General features: G+C 35.9%; 1 protein-coding gene across 1 annotated transcript in view; it reads left to right on the forward strand.

Moving 5' to 3' along the window:
- Positions 1-9,633: 9,633 nt before the first annotated feature.
- XIRP2 (xin actin binding repeat containing 2) overlaps positions 9,634-19,645 on the forward strand; it is a 256,785-nt gene continuing 246,773 nt past the window's right edge. The window contains exon 1 of the mRNA XM_072962100.1: positions 9,634-10,067. Within this exon, the coding sequence (XP_072818201.1) occupies positions 9,654-10,067 (414 nt within the window). The 5' untranslated portion in view covers positions 9,634-9,653. The remainder of the gene's footprint in view (positions 10,068-19,645) is intronic.

The raw sequence follows: 19,645 nt of genomic DNA on the forward strand, positions 1-19,645 counted from the left end.
GCATGCTGTGTTTTCAGAACTTCAAAATAGACATTAAATAATTGTATAGAGTGAAACAGGGTTGAATAACCCTCTGAAGAACTCCACCTTCCTGCATCTGACAAAAGGCTTTCCATCCAGGTCCCCACAGGAAATATGCTGAAGAGGCTTCTTAAGTTCCTGAAGCTGACTTTGTATGCTTTGCTAAAAGAACCTTTGGCTGGTTTCTTGTCATAGAGTGCCATGATTTTAGAGTAATGAAAATGACATCACTTGCAGTCAGGTTCAGGCATCATTTCATAGAAGCAATACAAATACATATACATAACACCAGAAGGAAAAAGAAGGGATCATATGCTGATTCTGGGGAGGGTTTGGTAGTGCTGTAATTTAAAACAGAGATGACTGCAGTAAACTGACTCTTGGGTTTAAATTACCTTCAATGGCTATTCTCTGCTTAGTGAAAACTGAGAATATTGGAATTTGATGCTATAAATATTAGAGTAATGGGTGGGAATTTTTTTTTTAATATTTGAGAAAAATCTGTAATTGTTTCAAAAGGCATTTTTTTTCTTCCATAGAAAGAGGTAGACAGTTTAAACTACTGCTGAAGACAGTACTCTTTTTTTTCTTTAAGTGGGGGAAAGCCAATTTCCTCAAATCTCAATACACTAACACAATTATTTTCACTTTTTAAAATACTTTCAGTTCTTGAACATATGCATGTATTTTGAAATAATGAAATACATTCACTTTCATGTATTTATTTGCCTAATGATATTCTGTAAATTTATTTCAATATTTCGATGCTGCCTTCATATTTATTAGTTCAGATGGCTACATAATTTCATTCTGTACCTAGACTATAATTTATTAAAATGTGCTTCATGCTTTGAACCTTAGGGTTTTCTTATTTTTTAATGACTGTAAAAGTGCTGCAAGGGATATTTGCATATACAGAGAGTTCTATTAAACTTTTACTTTAGAATAAATTTTCCTCTTTGGAAATATAGGTCAAAGTTATCAGCACTTTCGTCACCTTTGCCACGTATCAGGCCGTTTAAAATTTTTCACTTGCTGTCATTTTGTAATAATCATACCTCTTAGATCTGGAAATGCATTTCAAATTCATAAATAACATTGCTTTAAACACTCTTTGAAGAAAATTATACCAAAACATGTTTTTAAATATAGGAAACAAGAGTTATGATTTACAGGGAGACTTAGTAAATCAACCACATGAGACTATTTAGAAAGCTTGTTTAAAATTTGACTTCAGGGAATTTCAGTGGAATGGGGAGGCATTTGGTAATTTTTCTTCTCACCAAGAGTTCCTCAAAGATTTAATTTTTCTTTGGGCAGACTGGTGCACTTGACAGGCAAAATGATTGTTGTTGTTCTATGAAATGAGCCACCTGATATATTATTATAAATAGAAATAAACTCAGTGTTACAATAATAGAAGCAGGAGATAAATAGAAATACAGAGATTATAAGGTATAAGAACACTCTTGTAAGAATCCAGTTTTTAATGCATTGACATCTTAGTTTTGGAGAAGGCTTTCCTCTCCTTGCTTAAAAATTCTCCCTCTACACACCTGATACTCTTTTACATGAGATAGTAGATCACCTAACAGCAAGAACTAAAGACTGCAACCCTAATTTGAATGTTAGTTCATTTGTACGGTATACTAAATCTTGGCAGATTTTATCTGTCAGTCCATGCAAACAATTACTCTCTTTATTAGTGTGTCTGAAGTATGGATTTCAGAGCACCTTCCTTAAAATCACCTTGATGCTTATTAAATAGTGAGCCATAACCTGTTTGATAAGTTAGGAATGTTTCTCTAAGGGAGTCATGCCTAAGTTGAGTCCAGAAGCATAATTAGGAGGTACCAGAACATAAGAGGGAAGAGTACAGAGGCAGAAGGAACAGTGTTCGCAAAGATCTTTTGGGAGTAGAGAAAATAAGGAATACATGATGCTGAAAGGACACAGTGAGTAAGTCCTAGAGAGAAGGGATGAGGGACTCTTGGTTGAAAATCCATTAAGTCACCAAAGCCATCCCCTAAACAAGGAAAAATGCAGAATCCATTTACTGAGGTTAGACCAAAACATTTTATGTGTCATATACGACAGAATAAGACAGCATGCATTTCTGTGGAAATGCCAGTATTACATGTATTATGCCCTAATGCTTCTTTTCAGGTCAGCAGTTAATTCTGCTCAAAGGATATTTTTTAATTTTTACCCTACCTCAGTCTGCCTCGTTAAAACCTTAGTCTCAATGTCTTGACATAGTGATGCCTAACTTAGGGATGCCATTCACTTGACAGAGGAAACCAAAGTCCAAAATTCCTGAACTCAAGTTGTCCTTGAGCGTTGCTCACCTGGGTGGCTAGATAGGTGGTAGGCAAGTTCCACAACACCCACCAAAAAGCCTCTGGATGCGTGAACACAGGTAAATCCTATGTGAATCAAAGTTCGTCTCACTGAATGTGAACGAAGAGGATGCTGTAACCAATTGGCAGCCTTTGTAGCATAGTCACAGGGGGATCACCTAATAGCCCCTTGGGAACTTCATTTCAACTCAGTTTTTAAAATTAAAATGTATTTAATTTTAAATACATTTTAATTCAATGATTTTTGTTACTATAAAATATAAACATCTTCAGTTCATACATACCCAGATTCTAGTTTATTATACAGTTTCCTCAATGCTGGTCAATCTTCTCATTTTATACATAAATATTGTAGCTTATCACGTAATCTTTGACAGGTGCTACTGTTTTTCAATAAAATAAAAATACAAGAAAGTCATTTGTTAAATATAATAATTATTAACACAAATACTTTTTAAAAACTTGTCAATGTCATAACTAAGTGAGATGAATAATTAATTTCTACTACTATGTATATGCTAAGGAGGAATTTGAAAACTACCTTTTATAATTAGTGATTTTTTGCCTTCCATCAAAATTTTTCAAAATGGCTTTGATGAGAGACAATACTTCAGGATGTTATGGGCAATTTATGATAAAAGATCCTCTCGTTAAATAAGTTTAGAACAACCCTGAATTACTTGGCCTTCTTTTTATCTCAAAGATTTTTCAACAGCCTTTAATTTGGAAGTGCACATCGTAGTTCTCTCAGAATGGGATGAACATTAAGTTTCTTAAACTTATTTGTCTAGATAATTGTTGCTGTAATGTTTTTTGGGAAACATTGTGGAAGACTAGAGTTCAGTGGGACACCTTAAGGGAAATGGAAGTGTTGCCCTCTGTCATGTCGGTGGTCATTCCCTGACCAGGGAGTAAGGGAAGAGTTGTTGCCAACCACATGTCAGACCCCAGCACGGTTGAAAATATAAGGAACAGTGGCATGCATCGTCATGACAATACTGAAAGCATGTGGCCTCATGACCTACCTTACCACTCTCTGTCACTGCACAAGGTGAATGCTGGTACTTCTATGTTTCTCACCCTCCTCTCTAAGTTGAAATTAGATAGTAAACATCTCTTATTGAACAAGAGTGTTACATCAGTGTGGAATCAGGAAATAGAAACCACACAACAGGTTACAGAAGTTTCATTTAAAGAATTAACAACTACAATAAAAGTGTAACCACAATATATAGGGAAACATTATATGGTCCTCTAGGGCTGAGGGAGGGTAACGAAGGAAGGACAAACTCACAATGGGTTTAGATCCCCTTAAAGAAGGTGTGGTTCGGTCCCTGGGGGGACAGAGAAGCTTGCAGGTTTAGTCAGGCTGGGCCTACTCTGGAGTTTCTAGATGCAACAGGCCACCCTCCAGCCTGAACAGGTGATCAGAAACTGGAGGCAAGGCCCTACAGTGGGGATCAGGGTGCCTATCTGGGTAAGAGGCCTTCAGAGCACACAGGCTTTGCAGGGGCTGGCAGAGGAAGCAGCAGGTCTGAGTTCATCTCCTGGGCCTCAGGAGGGCTGCATGTAGACTGCTCAAGGACTTGTAGAATCAGTAACTGTTCCCTGGATGACCCTCCAGGCCATGGGCAGCTATGGGATTTGTTTCCATGTTGAGAGTGGAAGATTATCCCCAGATTATCCCCAGGTCAAGGCTATAAGATCTTGACAGGTGGCATTCCATGCCTGTGACTGGCTCCTGGGTGTTCTCAGATTCATAACTCCTGACACCCCATCCATGCAGGAAATTGCAGGAAGCCCTTTCTCAGCCATGTCTCTCTAGCGCCCTCTACTGAGAAAGCTAAACATTGCACTCACTTTAAAGGAGAAATGCTTAAAGAGATTTAGTCATTTATCACGGAGCATATATTGAAGAGTTTACTTAGAGGTGAGAGGCAGTAAATTGACACAGGCAGGTCGCTTGCCATTCATAATGGTGGCCTGTGTAGCAGAGTGCCTTTCCACCCTCTGTCACTGCACAGGGTGAATGCTGGTACTTCTACGTCTCTCACCCACTTCTCCAAGTGTCACGAAACCTGGAGGAGTGATTTGCAGGAAGTTGCAAGCACAGTACATAGTGGCCTCAGGTACCCTTTACCCAGTTTCCTCCAGTAGTTATGTCTTATATTACTGTGGAACATTCTTAAAACTAGGAAATTGACATTGGCACAATCTGTATATATATTTTCATGCTATTTTTTCACCTGTAGTTTGTTGACTTTCATTGTAGTTGTTAATTTTCTATAACCATAGTAATCAAGATATAGAATTTTTCCACCCCTACACAGATCTCCCTTTATAGTCAAACCCAGCTGACCCTCACATTCATAACCCTGGCAACCACTAATCTTTACTGCATAATCTATAATTTTGCCCTTTCAAGAATGTTATGTAAATGCAACCATACAGTATGTGATCTTTTTGAGATTGGATTTTTTTCACTCAGCATAATGTTGTTTCATATGTAGTTGGATAATGATTTTTATCTACTCTGCAATCTACTCTGCAATCTGTCTTTTAATTAGTCTTTTTAGACCATTTACATTTTATGTAATAGTTGATATTATTAAGCCTGCTATTTTAGTTTGTTAAATTTTGTTCCATTTGTCTTTTCTTTCTCTCTTTACTTTTTCATGCCTTCTGTGAGTTATTTGAATACTTCTTAAAATCTACTTCGATTTATCTGTAGTGCTTTTTAACATATTCATATGTGATGGATTTTTAAGTGCTCTCTCTAGGTATCACATTATACATATATAACTTATCACAGTTTATTGGCATCAACATTCTGTCAGTTTGAGTGAAGTGTAGAAACTTTACTTCCTTTATTCCTTTACCATCTCTTATTTATAATTGTCTCAAATCTCTACACATCCTGATTATCACATCAATGTTATATTTATTGCATCAACCATCAACATAGTTTAGAATGAGAAGAAAGTATAATGTATTTATCCATGATTTTCTCTGTTGTTTTTTTTGTTGTTATTGTTCATTTCTGATGTTCCAGAATTCCTTCTTTTATAATTTCCTTCTTATTTCAAGAACTCCCTTCACTATTCTTTTAGGGTAAGTTTGGTGGTAATGAATTCTCTTAATTTTGTTTTGTTTTGTTTTTTTGTTTTCGTCTGAGAATGTTGTCATTTTTCCTTCATTCCTGATAATTAACTTTGGTAGAAATAAAATTTAGAGTTGGCAGTTATTTTCTTTTAGCAATTAAAACATTGTGCCTCTTCCTCCTGGCTGTCATGGTTTCTAATGCAATATCCATTGTCATTCAAATTGTTTTTCAGTATAGGTAAGGTGTCATTTTTTTCTCACTGCTTCCAAGATTTATTTTTTGTTTTGATTTCTGAAATTTGATTTTGATGTGTTTTGGGGATTAGCTCAGCTTTTTTTTTTTTTGACTATAGTTTCATGTCTTTTGCTAAATTTGAAAATTTTTCAGGCATGATTTCTTTTAATGTTTTTTCAGCACCACCATCAACACCGTCTCCTCTTCTTCTGGAATTCAAATAATATGAATGCTAGACATTTTTTATGGTCTTACTGGTCCCTGATGTTCTGTTCTTCCCCCCCCCACCCCACTGTATTTCTTTTGTATTGTTTACATTGGGCAGTTTCTATTATTCTATCTTCAGGTTCATTGATCTTTTTCTTTTGCTCTTTCCATTCTGCTGAGACTACCAGTGAGAGGGTCTTTTTTTTTTATTTTTTTGTTTGTTTTTTTGGGGTTTTTGTTTTTGTTTTTGTTTTGTTATTTATATCTCAATTCTAAAATTTCCATTTGGGTCTTTTTAAAAAATCTTTTATTTGCTAAGCCTTTTCCATTTAAACACTTTTTCAAACAGTTTGCAATTGTCTATTTATCAATTTTGTAATGACTATTTTAGAATTCTTGTCAGATAATTCCAAATGTCTGAGTCATCTCAATATTGGTGTCTGTTAATTGTTTTTCTCCTTTAAGTTACATTTTTCTGGTTCTTGGTATGACCGGTGATTTTCAGTTATATCCTGGACATTTGGGCAATTATGTTATGAACTTTGGATCTTACTTAAATCTGTTTCCAAAGATGAAGAGAGGAGTTGCCTCATTATTGCCAAGTGAGAATGGAAGTCTAATTTCCCCAATTAGCATACTTTTGCTTGCTAGAGAGGGGTGATCCACTACTGTTAGATTGAGGTATGATTTCACTGGTTTTCACCCTGGCTGGCTGAGAAGGGAGAGCTCCCCCTGCTTTACTGCTCTCCATGTGGCCTCCACTGATACCACTGCTGGAAGAGAGGCCTCACCAACAGTGGGTGATGGTACAAGTTCTAGCTGCCCAACTCAGTGTCCTCTGATGCAAGCAGGGAAGGGGAGAAATGTCTCATTACCACTAAGTGATACAGAAGTACATAATCCTTACTTGGCCTCCACTGATGATTTTAGGGAAAGGTCTTATAAGTGTGTGTGAAAATTCTGGCTGCCCACTCAGTCTTCTCTGATACCATGGTTGTGGTGAGATGGGGAGGGGTAGTAAGGAGCGAAGTCCGAATTTTTCATGGTGTTTGTGATAAATATATATTTAATCTTTGTTCCTAGTTCTTGGCATACAGCTCTTAAAATCTGGAATCTCTGGAGTGATGATTGTTTTTTGTATGCTAATGAGGTGACTTCTGGCTGGGGGCCCTACATAGCTTAACAGTGGGGTTGGTGGCAAGAAACACCAAAGCATGATTCGAAGGTAGGAACTTTTAGCCCCACCCCCTGACTTCTAAGGAGAAGAGAGAAGGTGGAGATTGAGTTAATTGCCAGTGGTCAATGAGTTAATCAATCATGTCTATGTGATGAAACCTTTATAAAAACTTTTTAAATGATGGGATTTGGAGAGCTTTTGGGTTGGTGAATACATCAATGTGCTGGGAGGGTGGCACATCTGGAGAGGGCACAGACGTCCCCTTCCCTGTACTTGCCCTATGTGTCTCTTGCATTTGGCTGTCAATGAGTTGTATCCTTTATAATAAACAGGTAAATGTAAATAATATACCTTCCTAAGTTCCGTGAACCGTTCTAGCAAATTATCAAACCTGAGTAGGGGGATCATGGGAACCCCAATTTTCTTTGTTCCCAGTGGAGTCTTTGGGTTACTGGCTTTTCCAACAACAAATTCTAGATATTTCAGGGTAAAAGAAAACCCAGGGAATTCACCATCATCTTGTTCCTTAAGTGCTAAAGTCCCTAGGCTGTCTGCCTTCTCTCTTTCAAAGTCCTCTTATGTTTGTTTTATATATTATTAAAAGTATTTTTAGCTATATTTAGAAGGAAGAATAGTGAAAAGTGTATCTATTTCATCTTTATCTAGAGCCAGAATTTCCACATCAGTTTTGAAAATTGGGATCTCCCTTTCCATATGAGAAAAGATGGTTTCCTCTTCCATTTGCCAATTTTTTTCCCTCCCAGCTTTCCATTCCTAACTATGTAAGGTTGGCTCAGAAACAATTCTTTCAATAAATAACCTCATGAGGTCACTATTACCAGCTGTGACAATATTTCAGCCATTCCGTTGTTAATAAGGTCTCTTCTGATGTCCATTTACACATGAGACATAGGCATTTCCAGCATATGTTGATTAGCTTCTCAACATATGCTGATCAGTTTCCCAAATATTGAGGTCTTGTTGGGTGCTACTGTTTTATTGAGACTTTCTATAATGCAACTAATCCAAACTTATTAATTACCAATATATTAAAGCCAAATTTTCCAGTCTGTTAATGGATTTGTAGTTTAAATTATCCTTTTCTCAAAAGCTTTCCTACCTAGGAGGCTCCTGTTTATCATAAATAACTGAGTGATTAAAATGACTATTGAGGGGGTCTAATTGACACTAGAAGTTTTATGCACTATCTAATGTATTCCTCAAAAATAAAGCCAGGTTGTATATAAATCCATTTTACCAATGAAGCTTTTGCAAGGTTGCACAGTTAGTTAAACCAATCCTGGAATTGAACTCCTGCTGTAAGTATAGAGTTAGCCAGCAGTCTATGAACCATTAGTAGACCATTAAATCAATTTAGTGTATAGTAAAATTTTTTTTAAGTGAAGGATATCAGAGCAGAAAATATCACTAGACATTTCACATAGTAATGAAAACATTTTGTTTCTTATATATATATATATTTATTAATGTCATATGTTTGCTGAGTCCCAATAAATAAAATGTTTTTTATAATATGGTTGACAGTCAAAGAAGTCTGGAGCCATTGTATTAGATGACCTTTTGAGATACTTACATTTAATCTAAGTGAGATTGTTTACCATACCCACTGTGCTAATACTTTTCCGGGAAAGTGCATCATCTCTCAAGAGCACAATTTATTTTTTGAAGCCCTAAGTTCGAAGTGTAGAATCTTGGGTTAGAATAGAAAGTAGCTATTTCTGTGACAAAAATCCATGCTAGCATGTAGCTCTTGATGCTTTTGATTTGTGTGTGTGTGTATATATATTTATGGTAAGTTTATTTTGCCATTTGATTTTTTTCTAGTTACCATAAAACTCTAAAACAAAGTTAAATTTTAATTAGTTTCACAATAAGACATGAACTGGACGCTTAAGGTACAAAAGAGACATTACACTCCAGTGCTTAAGAGGGACGATTCCAGAGTCACAAAGATGCATTCCAAATCCAGACTCTGTCATGCAGAATCCTGGGCAAATTACTTCTCAATTTCCTTATCTGGAAAATAGTGTCCTAGTAGCAACTAACTCATTGTGAGAATGTTGGGATTAAAATGAAATATTCCTATAAAGTAATTATCAATGGGTTTTTCTTGTAGCAAAAACTTAAGTTTTAGCTATTAGTCTGTTACTTTTGAAGTAGTATATTTGCAGAAACCAGTAATTTCAAAGGAAATCTTGAATGATTATAGGCAAAAAACAAACCCTTTTCTTTCCTGTTGGACTTGTTAAGTTGTTCTAGAAAAATCATATTTTTCTAGTGTTTGTCCCTTTATATTCAAATGTCCATGGCTTTACAAATAAGCCCTCTCCACAATCTAATTTGTGGTTAGCTGACATAGCTCTTTGTAGGGTCAGGTCAAGAGCCAGAAATTATATAGCAAAGGTGGATTTCTACACTGAAATACAAATCCCAAGAGCTCCCACTCTTAAACATGGTGTTTTGAAAATGACTCACAGGCATATCTTTGATGAAAGGACTTTTGATATTGCAGGACAACCTGGAATCATCCATGTTCCCAATGCAGAAAGGCTCCCTGAACCTCCTGCGGCAGAAATGGGAATCCAGCGATTACCAGAAAAGGGAGCATAGTCCCGGGGGCAGTCATTCCAGGCTCTTCCAGCCTCAAGAAAACAAATTGCTTGAACCTGAAGGAGATACAGTGTCAGCACCTGTACCTCCAGATCCCCCAAGTCTGCCCCACAGTGTCGGAGAAGGGATGTTGAGCTTAGAGCCTGAAGAGAAGTGTCCTGAGGAGAAGAGTGACAACTCCAGGGAATATGGCAGGCCGGAAGTGCTGAAGGAGTCCGTGAGTGGTCGGTGCAGGATTGAACGCTTCTCCATCGCCCTCGATGAGCTGAGGAGTGTGTTTGAGGCTCCTAGGAGTGGAAGCAGACAAGCTGGACCAGCTGAGTATGGCCAGAAGGTAAGGAACCATTGATTGAGAGTCCACATTTACAGCTGACAAGCTAGCCAGTTTGGCTAGCCCGCCATTTATTTCTAAGCATGTAATTTTTCCCCTTCACCATTATTCTAGACAGATGTCCTGAAGCAACCATGTAATACAGTGTGAAATGTGGCATCCTCTGTTATTGACTTCCCCTATGGTCTGTTTCATTGGGGACTTGACCTCCTTTCACTCCCACAAAAATAGCTCTGATAGACCCTTTTATATTGATGCTTCTTTAGGTACGTGCCTTGTTTCCACAAGGCAAGGACAATTTCTTACCACAAACATCTAAAAAATGGTGCTGCATTTAGCTAGAGCTCAGTAAAGATTTATCAGGAATGATTGTGAAAGGAAACAAGTGAAGGCTCTGGAACCACAGTGACCTAGATTTTAATCCTAAAACCTGCCATTTAACTCTCTAGCTGCATGATGCTTACCCTTGTGAATACGAATGTCTTACTCGGCTACTTCCCAGACATCTTGTGAGAATTGTCAATAATGTATTTAAACTAGTAGGCATAGAGTCTGGAATATTTCATGGTAGATGATGATTAAGCCTCAGTGATGACGGTGTATTATAATGTCACATATAAAATATATCTGTTAACTAAAGGAGACATTTACTCAAATGCAGGAAGTAGGATTAGCAACATTATTAATGAAGACCACATTTATACTTCTTTTGTCAATTATAAGTACCTACTGTTTAAACTGGAATTGCTTGAATTTATTATGCTCATTGGGACCTTTCCATAAAAGATTACAGTTGAATTTCATAAAGAATTAATAAATGATCTCAGTTTTTCCATTGGAAAGCAAACTCCATGCTTTATTCATTTTTTTAACCTTGTGACAGTTATCAGGAAGGTACCGTCCTACTCTTTTTATTGGGTAATTAGCCTTCATAAAAGGTTCACAGAAATAGAAAAATTTCCAAAGTAAATTATTTTGCTAATACTTGCTCCCAGTTTTTGTATTGGGACATACATAGTAGAGACCATTCTTGTACATCAAATAACCCAAATTGGTTTAATAAGAGTAAGGACTATGAAGTTACGTTGGTGATGTTTTGTTGAAACTAGAGGATTCCTGAAAAAATACAACCACTTGCAAATTTCCAATTTGAGAACTTTGTTTCCTTCCTTTTGATTGTACTGATGAAATCCTATTTTGTTTATGGCTTTGTATCTCTTCGTTGGATGTCTAGGGATTGGGGTATATACTTAAGATAGGTATCTAAAATGTCATTAATTTTTATGCTAGTGAATTAAGGAAACTAAAGCCACAGGAAAGAGTCTCTGTTGACTTTAGTGTAACAATTTTGGACATTTACCCAAGATGATTGACAAAAGAAATAGCTTAAAGTAGAAAAAGTCATCCTTATAAACCATGTAATATCCTCATCTGGAGCAGGTATAGCTGCTTAAATACAACAGTAAGAAAATGAAGCATTAATAAGGGTTTCTGGTCAAAATGTGAGATTACTAGTATTAGTATATGATTCTGGATTTAATGTCTATAAAAATAATTATGGAAAGAAGTCAGTTATGTGAAACCACCATTTGATTTGCAAAAGTGAGATTTGGTTAACATATTTAATACATGGTGTTCTAGGTATTCTAAGGTACTATGTCACAATATGGTATTTCTCTAAGCGTATGAAGCATGAATTGTGCATTTAGAAATTTTTTATCTGCAGAGACTCACATAACTTTTAGAATCAGTTATATAAATGAATGTTTGCAAAACTCTCTATATAAATTCCATATGACTTCTAGAACAGGGAGAAAAAAAGGAAAAGAAAAATAAGCTAATTAGGAATTAACTTGCTTTCTTCCAGTGAATCATTTTGTTATGTGTGAAAAGAGGCCTAGTTCAACTTGATTTAAAATTATATATTACATGTCAAAGCTTAGTAATTATATACAACTTAACCCTTTGTTTCTATAGATTATTTTCTTCTTTCTCATATTAATATTTATGCTATTATTATAAAATAATGACATAATATTTATTTGCATAGAATAACCAAAAATGTTCTAGCTACTTTATAACAACAACACATATTTGTGGAGACTCTCTATTGAGATACTGGTGATGTGAGGAAAGGTATTCAATATTTATATTGAAAGCAAGGACAGAAAATAATTTCAGATAAGAAAAGTTCTTGCAATTAGCAAATCATTTCAAAATAATAAACATGGAACTGCATTTTAATGTTACATTAGAAACAAATACAATTGCTTCAGCAATAGACAACTGTTAAGAAAAATTTCATAAAATTATTGAGCTTAAATCTAGAGTTTGTAGAATTCTTAAAGGCATAGAATCTTTTATAAATGTATATTTACAGATGCACACACATATATTTGTTTAAAGCACTTTTAGTGAACATAGGAGAAATATATCTTTATTTATTAAAAAGTGTCCATTTACAGATAGTTTGGAAATGCATTTGTTGATGGGAAAAAGAAACTACAAGACTTAATATTATTTTCTATAAGTATGCAAGCTCATAAGAGAGAGATGATTTCAACCCCTAAAAATTACTCATTGTATTCTAGTGCTTTTGTTAAAACAATTTATCCTAATATAATTGCAATAGAAAATTAATGAGAAATTCTTAAAATAATTTTGCCTGCTGACATTTTACAATTTCCAAAGAGACACAACCTATTGTTATCATTTCTAAAACACCATATAAAAGCAACTGAGAATGAACTTTTAAACTGAAGATTTTTATGCTCATGAGGCAGACTATAATTCAAAGATATGAATTCACACAGGCATTATCCCAAATAAACGGTGTGGAACATGATTTTAAAAGAGTTTTTAAGAACTCACAAGAATCTAAGATTATAAATCTTGGAGAGAATGGCACATCCACTTGCAACACTAAGAAATAAATTGTTATTATATAAGGCAATGTATCTGTTAGCATTTGCTGTGTAACAAACTACCGCCAAATTAGCAGCTTTAAACAGTGAGCATTTATGATTGAAGTCTCTGGTGAGCTGGGAAGTTTATCTAGTGTTTTATGGTCTCACTTATACATCAATGTCAGCTACCAAGTGAGCAGGCATCTGGCTACTCTAGGAGGGCTACAGAGCTGGGACAACTCAGTTCAGTCCCCATGTGATCTTTCCTCCTCCAGAAGGTTGCCCAGATTTATGCTCAGGTCATAGGAGTTTCAAGAAAGACAATGGAACTTCCTGAGGCCTCTGGAGGTCTCTGTTCAGGACTTACACATTATTTCTCCATATTCTGTTGGTCAAAATAGTAACAAAACAAGCCAAATTAATAATGTGCCAAAATATACTTCACCTCTCAGTGGGTGGAATTACAAATTCACATTTGCAAAGGTAAACAGATATAAGGAGAGGAATAATTGTAGCTACTTTGCAAACAGTCTACCACAGGCAAGTTCATTTAAATACATTCAAGAATCAGAATGGTTTAATATGTAAAGAATCAATACAAACATCAGGAGAAACACTTTACACAAAAGAATCCATATTGACAACTATTTGTGGGCAAAACTAGTGTCTTATTCTCTTATATTCAATTAATTGCCTGCATTGATGCTAGTAATTGTGGAAGGCAGAATAATGGCCTCCCAAAGATGTCCACACCCTGATCCCCAAAACCTGTGAATATGTTACAGATATGGCAAAAAAAAAGGGGGGACTTTGAAAATGTGGTTAAGTTAGAGGATCTTGAGATGCAAAGGTTTTCCTGAAGTATACCAGGTGAAAACGGGGTCTTTCTAAGAGGGAAGGAGGAGTGTCAGAATGAGAGAATCAGAGGAGATATGAAGACGGAAGCAGAGGTGGGAGTGGTACAGGGAAAAGACTCAAGTAATGTGGGCAGCTTTTAGAAACAGGAAAAGGCCAGGAAACCAATTCCTCCCTAGAGCATCCAAAAGGAAGGCTGCCCTAAAGACATCTTGACTTTAGCCCAGTGAAACTAACTTCAGACTTTGATCTCCAGTACTATAATATCACAAATTCGTGTTGTTTCAAGCCACTAAGCTTGTGGTGATTCGTTACGGCAGCTGCAGGAAACTAATACAGTTATATTATAGGCTCTTCAAACATTGTAAAAGAATGGTTAGGTAGTACATGAATTTGGAGTAATCCTCTTCTCTTCCCTGATGAACATATTCCCATATTTCAAAATCAGATCTTTTACTTTCTTCTGTATGTAGTCAATGAATGCTTGTAACTTTAAATAACCAAGCAACATCCATAAATCTTACTTTTGGATGATCTGTATTTGATATGCATCACCTAAAAGGATGAATTTATCAGGAGAGGAAGTTGGGCAAAATAATAATAATAATAAAATAATATTATAAAAGAACAAATAAACACAAAATGCTTTTGAGACAAACTTTCTTCAATTCATGTTTCTTCTATGAGTGATAGAATTTATGTGAAATATACATGCAGATTTTTAGAAAAATCAACTGAAATCTGGTTAGTAACTTCTAAATAACAGCAGTGTTCAGACTAATTTGGAACACAACAAGGTCATATAAGTTCCTCCTTTTTTCAAGCTCCCAATTGCTGTCTGTAGAGCTGGGACAGTGAGACCACTAAGCAAAGTTCCCCTAAAGGATCACTTCGCCTTTGCTATGATCTCAGTGTAAATAAGAGTTTTCTTGATTCAATTAATAATTATTTTTGCTTTTATTTCATTCATGTCTTTAGACTCCAAATAGTAAATGATCTGTGGGGTTTTTTAACATTTTTTATTGATTTATAATCATTTTACAATGTTGTGTCAAATTCCAGTGTTCAGCACAATTTTTCAGTCATTCATGGACATATACACACTCATTGTCACATTTTTTCCTCTGTGATTTATCATAACATTTTGTGCATATTTCCCTGTGCTATACAGTGTAATCTTGTTTATCTATTCTACAATTTTGAAATCCCAATCTATCCCTTCCCACCCTCTACCCCCCTGGTAACCACAAGTCTGTATTCTCTGTCCATGTGTCTTTAGATTCCACATATGAGCGATCTCATATGGTATTTTTCTTTCTCTTTCTGGCTTACTTCACTTAGAATGACATTCTCTAGGAGCATCCATGTTGCTGCAAATGGCGTTATGTTGTCGGTTTTTATGGCTGAGTAGTATTCCATTGTATAAATATACCACCTCTTCTTTATCCAGTCACCTATTGATGGACATTTAGGCTGTTTCCATGTTTTGGCTATTGTAAATAGTGCTGCTATGAACATTGGAGTGCAGGTGTCATCCTGAAGTAGATTTCCTTCTGGATACAAGCCCAGGAGTGGGATTCCTGGGTCATATGGTAAGTCTATTCCTAGTCTTTTGAGGAATCTCCACACTGTTTTCCATAGTGTCTGCACCAAACTGCATTCCCACCAGCAGTGTAGGAGGGTTCCCCTTTCTCCACAGCCTCTCCAGCATTTGTCATTTTTGGATTTTTGAATGACGGCCATTCTGACTGGTGTGAGGAGATACCTCATTGTAGTTTCGATTTGCATTTCTCTGATAATTAGTGATATTGAGCATTTTTTCATGTGCTTTTTGATCATTTGTATGTCTTCTTTGGAGAATTGCTTGTTTAGGTCTTCTGCCCATTTTTGGATTGGGTTGTTTATTTTTTTCTTATTGAGTTGTATGAGCTGCTTATATATTTTGGAGATCAAGCCTTTGTCGGTTTCACTTGCAAAAATTTTCTCCCATTCTGTAGGTTTTCTTCTTGTTTTATTTCTGGTTTCCTTTGCTCTGCAGAAGCTTGTAAGTTTCATTAGGTCCCATTTGTTTATTCTTGCTTTTATTTCTTCTAGGAGAAAATTTTTGAAATGTATGTCAGATAATGTTTTGCCTATGTTTTCCTCTAGGAGGTTTATTGTATCTTGTCTTATGTTTAAGTCTTTAATCCATTTTGAGTTGATTTTTGTATATGGTGTAAGGGTGTGTTCTAGCTTCATTGTTTTACATGCTGCTGTCCAGTTTTCCCAACACCATTTGCTGAAGAGACTGTCTTTATTCCATTGTATATTCTTGCCTCCTTTGTCAAAGATTAGTTGACCAAAGGTTTGTGGGTTCATTTCTGGGCTCTCTATTCTGTTCCGTTGGTCCATATGTCTGTTTTGGTACCAATACCATGCTGTCTTGATGACTGTAGCTCTATAGTATTGTCTGAAGTCTGGGAGAGTTATTCCTCCAGCCTCTTTCTTTCTCTTCAGTAATGCTTTAGCAATTCTAGGTCTTTGATGGTTCCATATAAATTTTATTATGATTTGTTCTAGTTCTGTGAAATATGTCCTGGGTAATTGGATAGGGATTGCATTAAATCTGTAGATTGCCTTGGGCAGTGTGACCATTTTAACAATATTGATTCTTCCAATCCAAGAGCATGGAATATCTTTCCATTTTTTTAAAGTCTTCTTTAATTTCCTTCATCAATGGTTTATAGTTTTCTGTGTATAATTCTTTCACCTCCTTGGTTAGATTTATTCCCAGATATTTTATTACTTTGGGTGCTATTTTAAAGGGGATTGTTTCTTTACTTTCTTTTTCTGTTGATTTATCGTTAGTGTAAAGAAATGCAACTGATTTTTGAACATTAATTTTGTAACCTGCTACCTTGCTGAATTCTTCGATCAGCTCTAGTAGCTTTTGTGTGGACCTTTTAGGGTTTTCTATATATAGTAACATGTCATCAGCATATAATGACACTTTTACCTTTTCTTTTCCAATTTGGATCCCTTTTATTTCTTTCTCTTGCCTGATTGCTGTGGATAGGACTTCCAGGACTATGTTGAATAGGAGTGGTGATAGTGGGCATCCTTGTCTTGTCCCAGATTTTAGTGGGAAGCTTTTGAGTTTTTCACCGTTGAGAACTATGCTGGCTGTAGGTTTGTCACGTATAGCTTTTATTATGTTGAGATATGTTCCCTCTATACCCACTTTGGCGAGAGTTTTTATCATAAATGGGTGTTGGATTTTATCAAATGCTTTTTCTACATCAATTGAGATGATCATGTGGTTTTTGTCCTTTCTCTTGTTGATGTGATGTATTACATTGATTGATTTGCGTATGTTGAACCAGCCTTGTGTCCCTGGGATGAACCCCACTTGGTCATGATGTATAATCTTTTTTATGTGTTGTTGGATTCTATTTGCTAAAATTTTGGTGAGGATTAATGATGTGTGTTTTTAATACGCAGTTATGATCTTTCTCAAAAGCCCCACTCACTTGTGCAATCAGGTTGAATTTACCTAACACTCCAACAGAGACTGTTTCTGTAATTTACTCAGGCCCTTGGTAGATAAAGAGCATTCAAACATGAGCTGAACTTGATCAAACACAGAGGCACAGTCACCCTATTCTAGTTAGTTGTGCTGCCTCAGAATGCATTGATGTGATCCATTGTATGATTGGAGGCTTGGAGAAGGACAGGAAGACACAAGCTGAGGGACTATGGACCTACAGGTATGTCACTGATTAAATAGGATGTAAAAATTAAATATGGAATAGTTTCCAGAATTTATTATTTTCATTCCTTCCAACGATCAAAGGCTCTGGTTTTTCATTTATTGATCAATTGGTCATCTCTTACGTTTTAGTTCTGCATAAAATCAAGGCCTCTAAAAGCACAGGTAAATCATGGCTTGCAACTTGGCTTCCACTCCAAAATCATTTCATTAGATACTCAAACTTAGATTTGCTTCTTACACTCAAGCATGTGGAGACTCGGATTAATTTATCTCTAATCTCAGCAGGAAGCCCTCCTTCTTTGTAGGCAGTTACCTCTGTCACAGCCTTTGATTACCCATCTCCCGCTCTCCTGTCTCATCATTGCTTCTGAGATAACTGCTGTCAAGCATGATGTATTTTGTAAAAGCGTTTAAAAAGATGGGGGTTATTACAGTCTTGAAAATGCTGAAAAATCTGTCCACCGAACTCTCAAAAATAGAGATATAATTATGTATTTTTTCCTATGGGAGGAGTTTTAAAGATCTTTGATGAAAGAAAACTATTTTTCTTTACCTGAAAAATGGACAAGTAGTTTTGTTGTAGCACTGAAGTAGATAGTTTAGTGAGAAAGATAACTTTTTTGTTAGAGGATATATTATACAGAATTGTAAGTGTCATTTCAGTATAGGATATAAGAGCATAATATTTGCTGACAAAAGATCAGTTGGAAACCTTGGCGCAGCTGCTTCCTCATTGTATGAACTTGAGTGAGTTATTTCGCCTCATTAATCCTTAATTTTCACATCTATAAAATGAGGAAATTAATACAGCAGCAGATTTTCATGAAGATAATGTTATATAACACCTGAAGGAGAAGAGATACTTAAGAGGTAGCATCAAATGGAATGTATGAAATAGCACCAAAGTAGCACCAAATGAATATCTCTTCTGTTTTCTCTTTTTCAGTATTATTTGTGTAATTCAGTACATGTCCTTGGAGAAAATATTTAATCTCAGTGAGCTTTTGTTTTCTCACCTATAAAGCCAGAAGCTTACAGTCCATGGTTTCAAAAATCAGAAAGGTGCATTGGGCAAAGAAGCTTTTATTTCATGTCTGACAACACCTTAGTCTTTTGCAAAGACCCCACTTAGAAGGACTCTCATTGACTATTCAGTGAAGCAAATGCTAATGAAACATTCCAACATGAGTTACAATCCCATTTTGAGATGAAAAGGCAATTTGTGAAATTACGTTTTTCAAAGTTTTACTAAGACCCTAGACAGAGAGATGTTTGCCACCTTCATTGTCCTTTCTGAGTAATAGAAGTCACTGGCATTTAGTCAAAATCCAAATTCCAAAGAGCTAAGACTTACATGGTATAAAAGTGTTTATTGTATTCACACACATAAACATACACACACACACACACACACACACACACACACACACAGAGAACAAATAAAGTTTGGACTTCAAAGACACCACAAGGATGGGCCATAATGTTCTGTTTCATTTTATACTGCTTTTTCTTAGTGATATAATTTGTTTTTTCAAATATTGTTAGTGTTCTTCCTTTGTTCTTTTCCCTCATTTATGTGCTCGTTATTTTACTGCCTCCTGTCCCAGGTTTTATGTTAGTTGAAGAAAAAATAGCTCTGTGATCTGATGGTAACATTCCCAACTGAACATATTTGCATGCCCTTAAAGTTTTTCTGAGGAAACTGCCATTTCATTTCATTGGTGTCTCACAGTGATATATGCAGTCACGATATGACATTGTTAGAGAGTGTAGTACCAGTAACCTCAGAAAGATGTTAAGCAATATTGACTCACCTTCAACTGGGAAAACTGCTGTCAGTTCATGGATTGGCATTCTGTGACATTTTACTTGAAAGGCTAGTGAGGGTTTTCACCCTTGTGTTATAAGAATATTGATACCAGCTCTGCTGCCTCTGCAGCAAACTCACTTTCTTCCCCAAATGCTTATCCAACATTTCTACTCACTGACTGAATTCCATGAGACCGACACAATGCTCTTTTTCTCGTTTCCTGTCCTCCCATTGTTGACTTTCAAATGCTACCAAGTTC

Source organism: Vicugna pacos, chromosome 5 (genome assembly GCF_048564905.1).
Source record: "Vicugna pacos chromosome 5, VicPac4, whole genome shotgun sequence".
In the NCBI taxonomy this organism is placed as follows: domain Eukaryota; kingdom Metazoa; phylum Chordata; class Mammalia; order Artiodactyla; family Camelidae; genus Vicugna; species Vicugna pacos.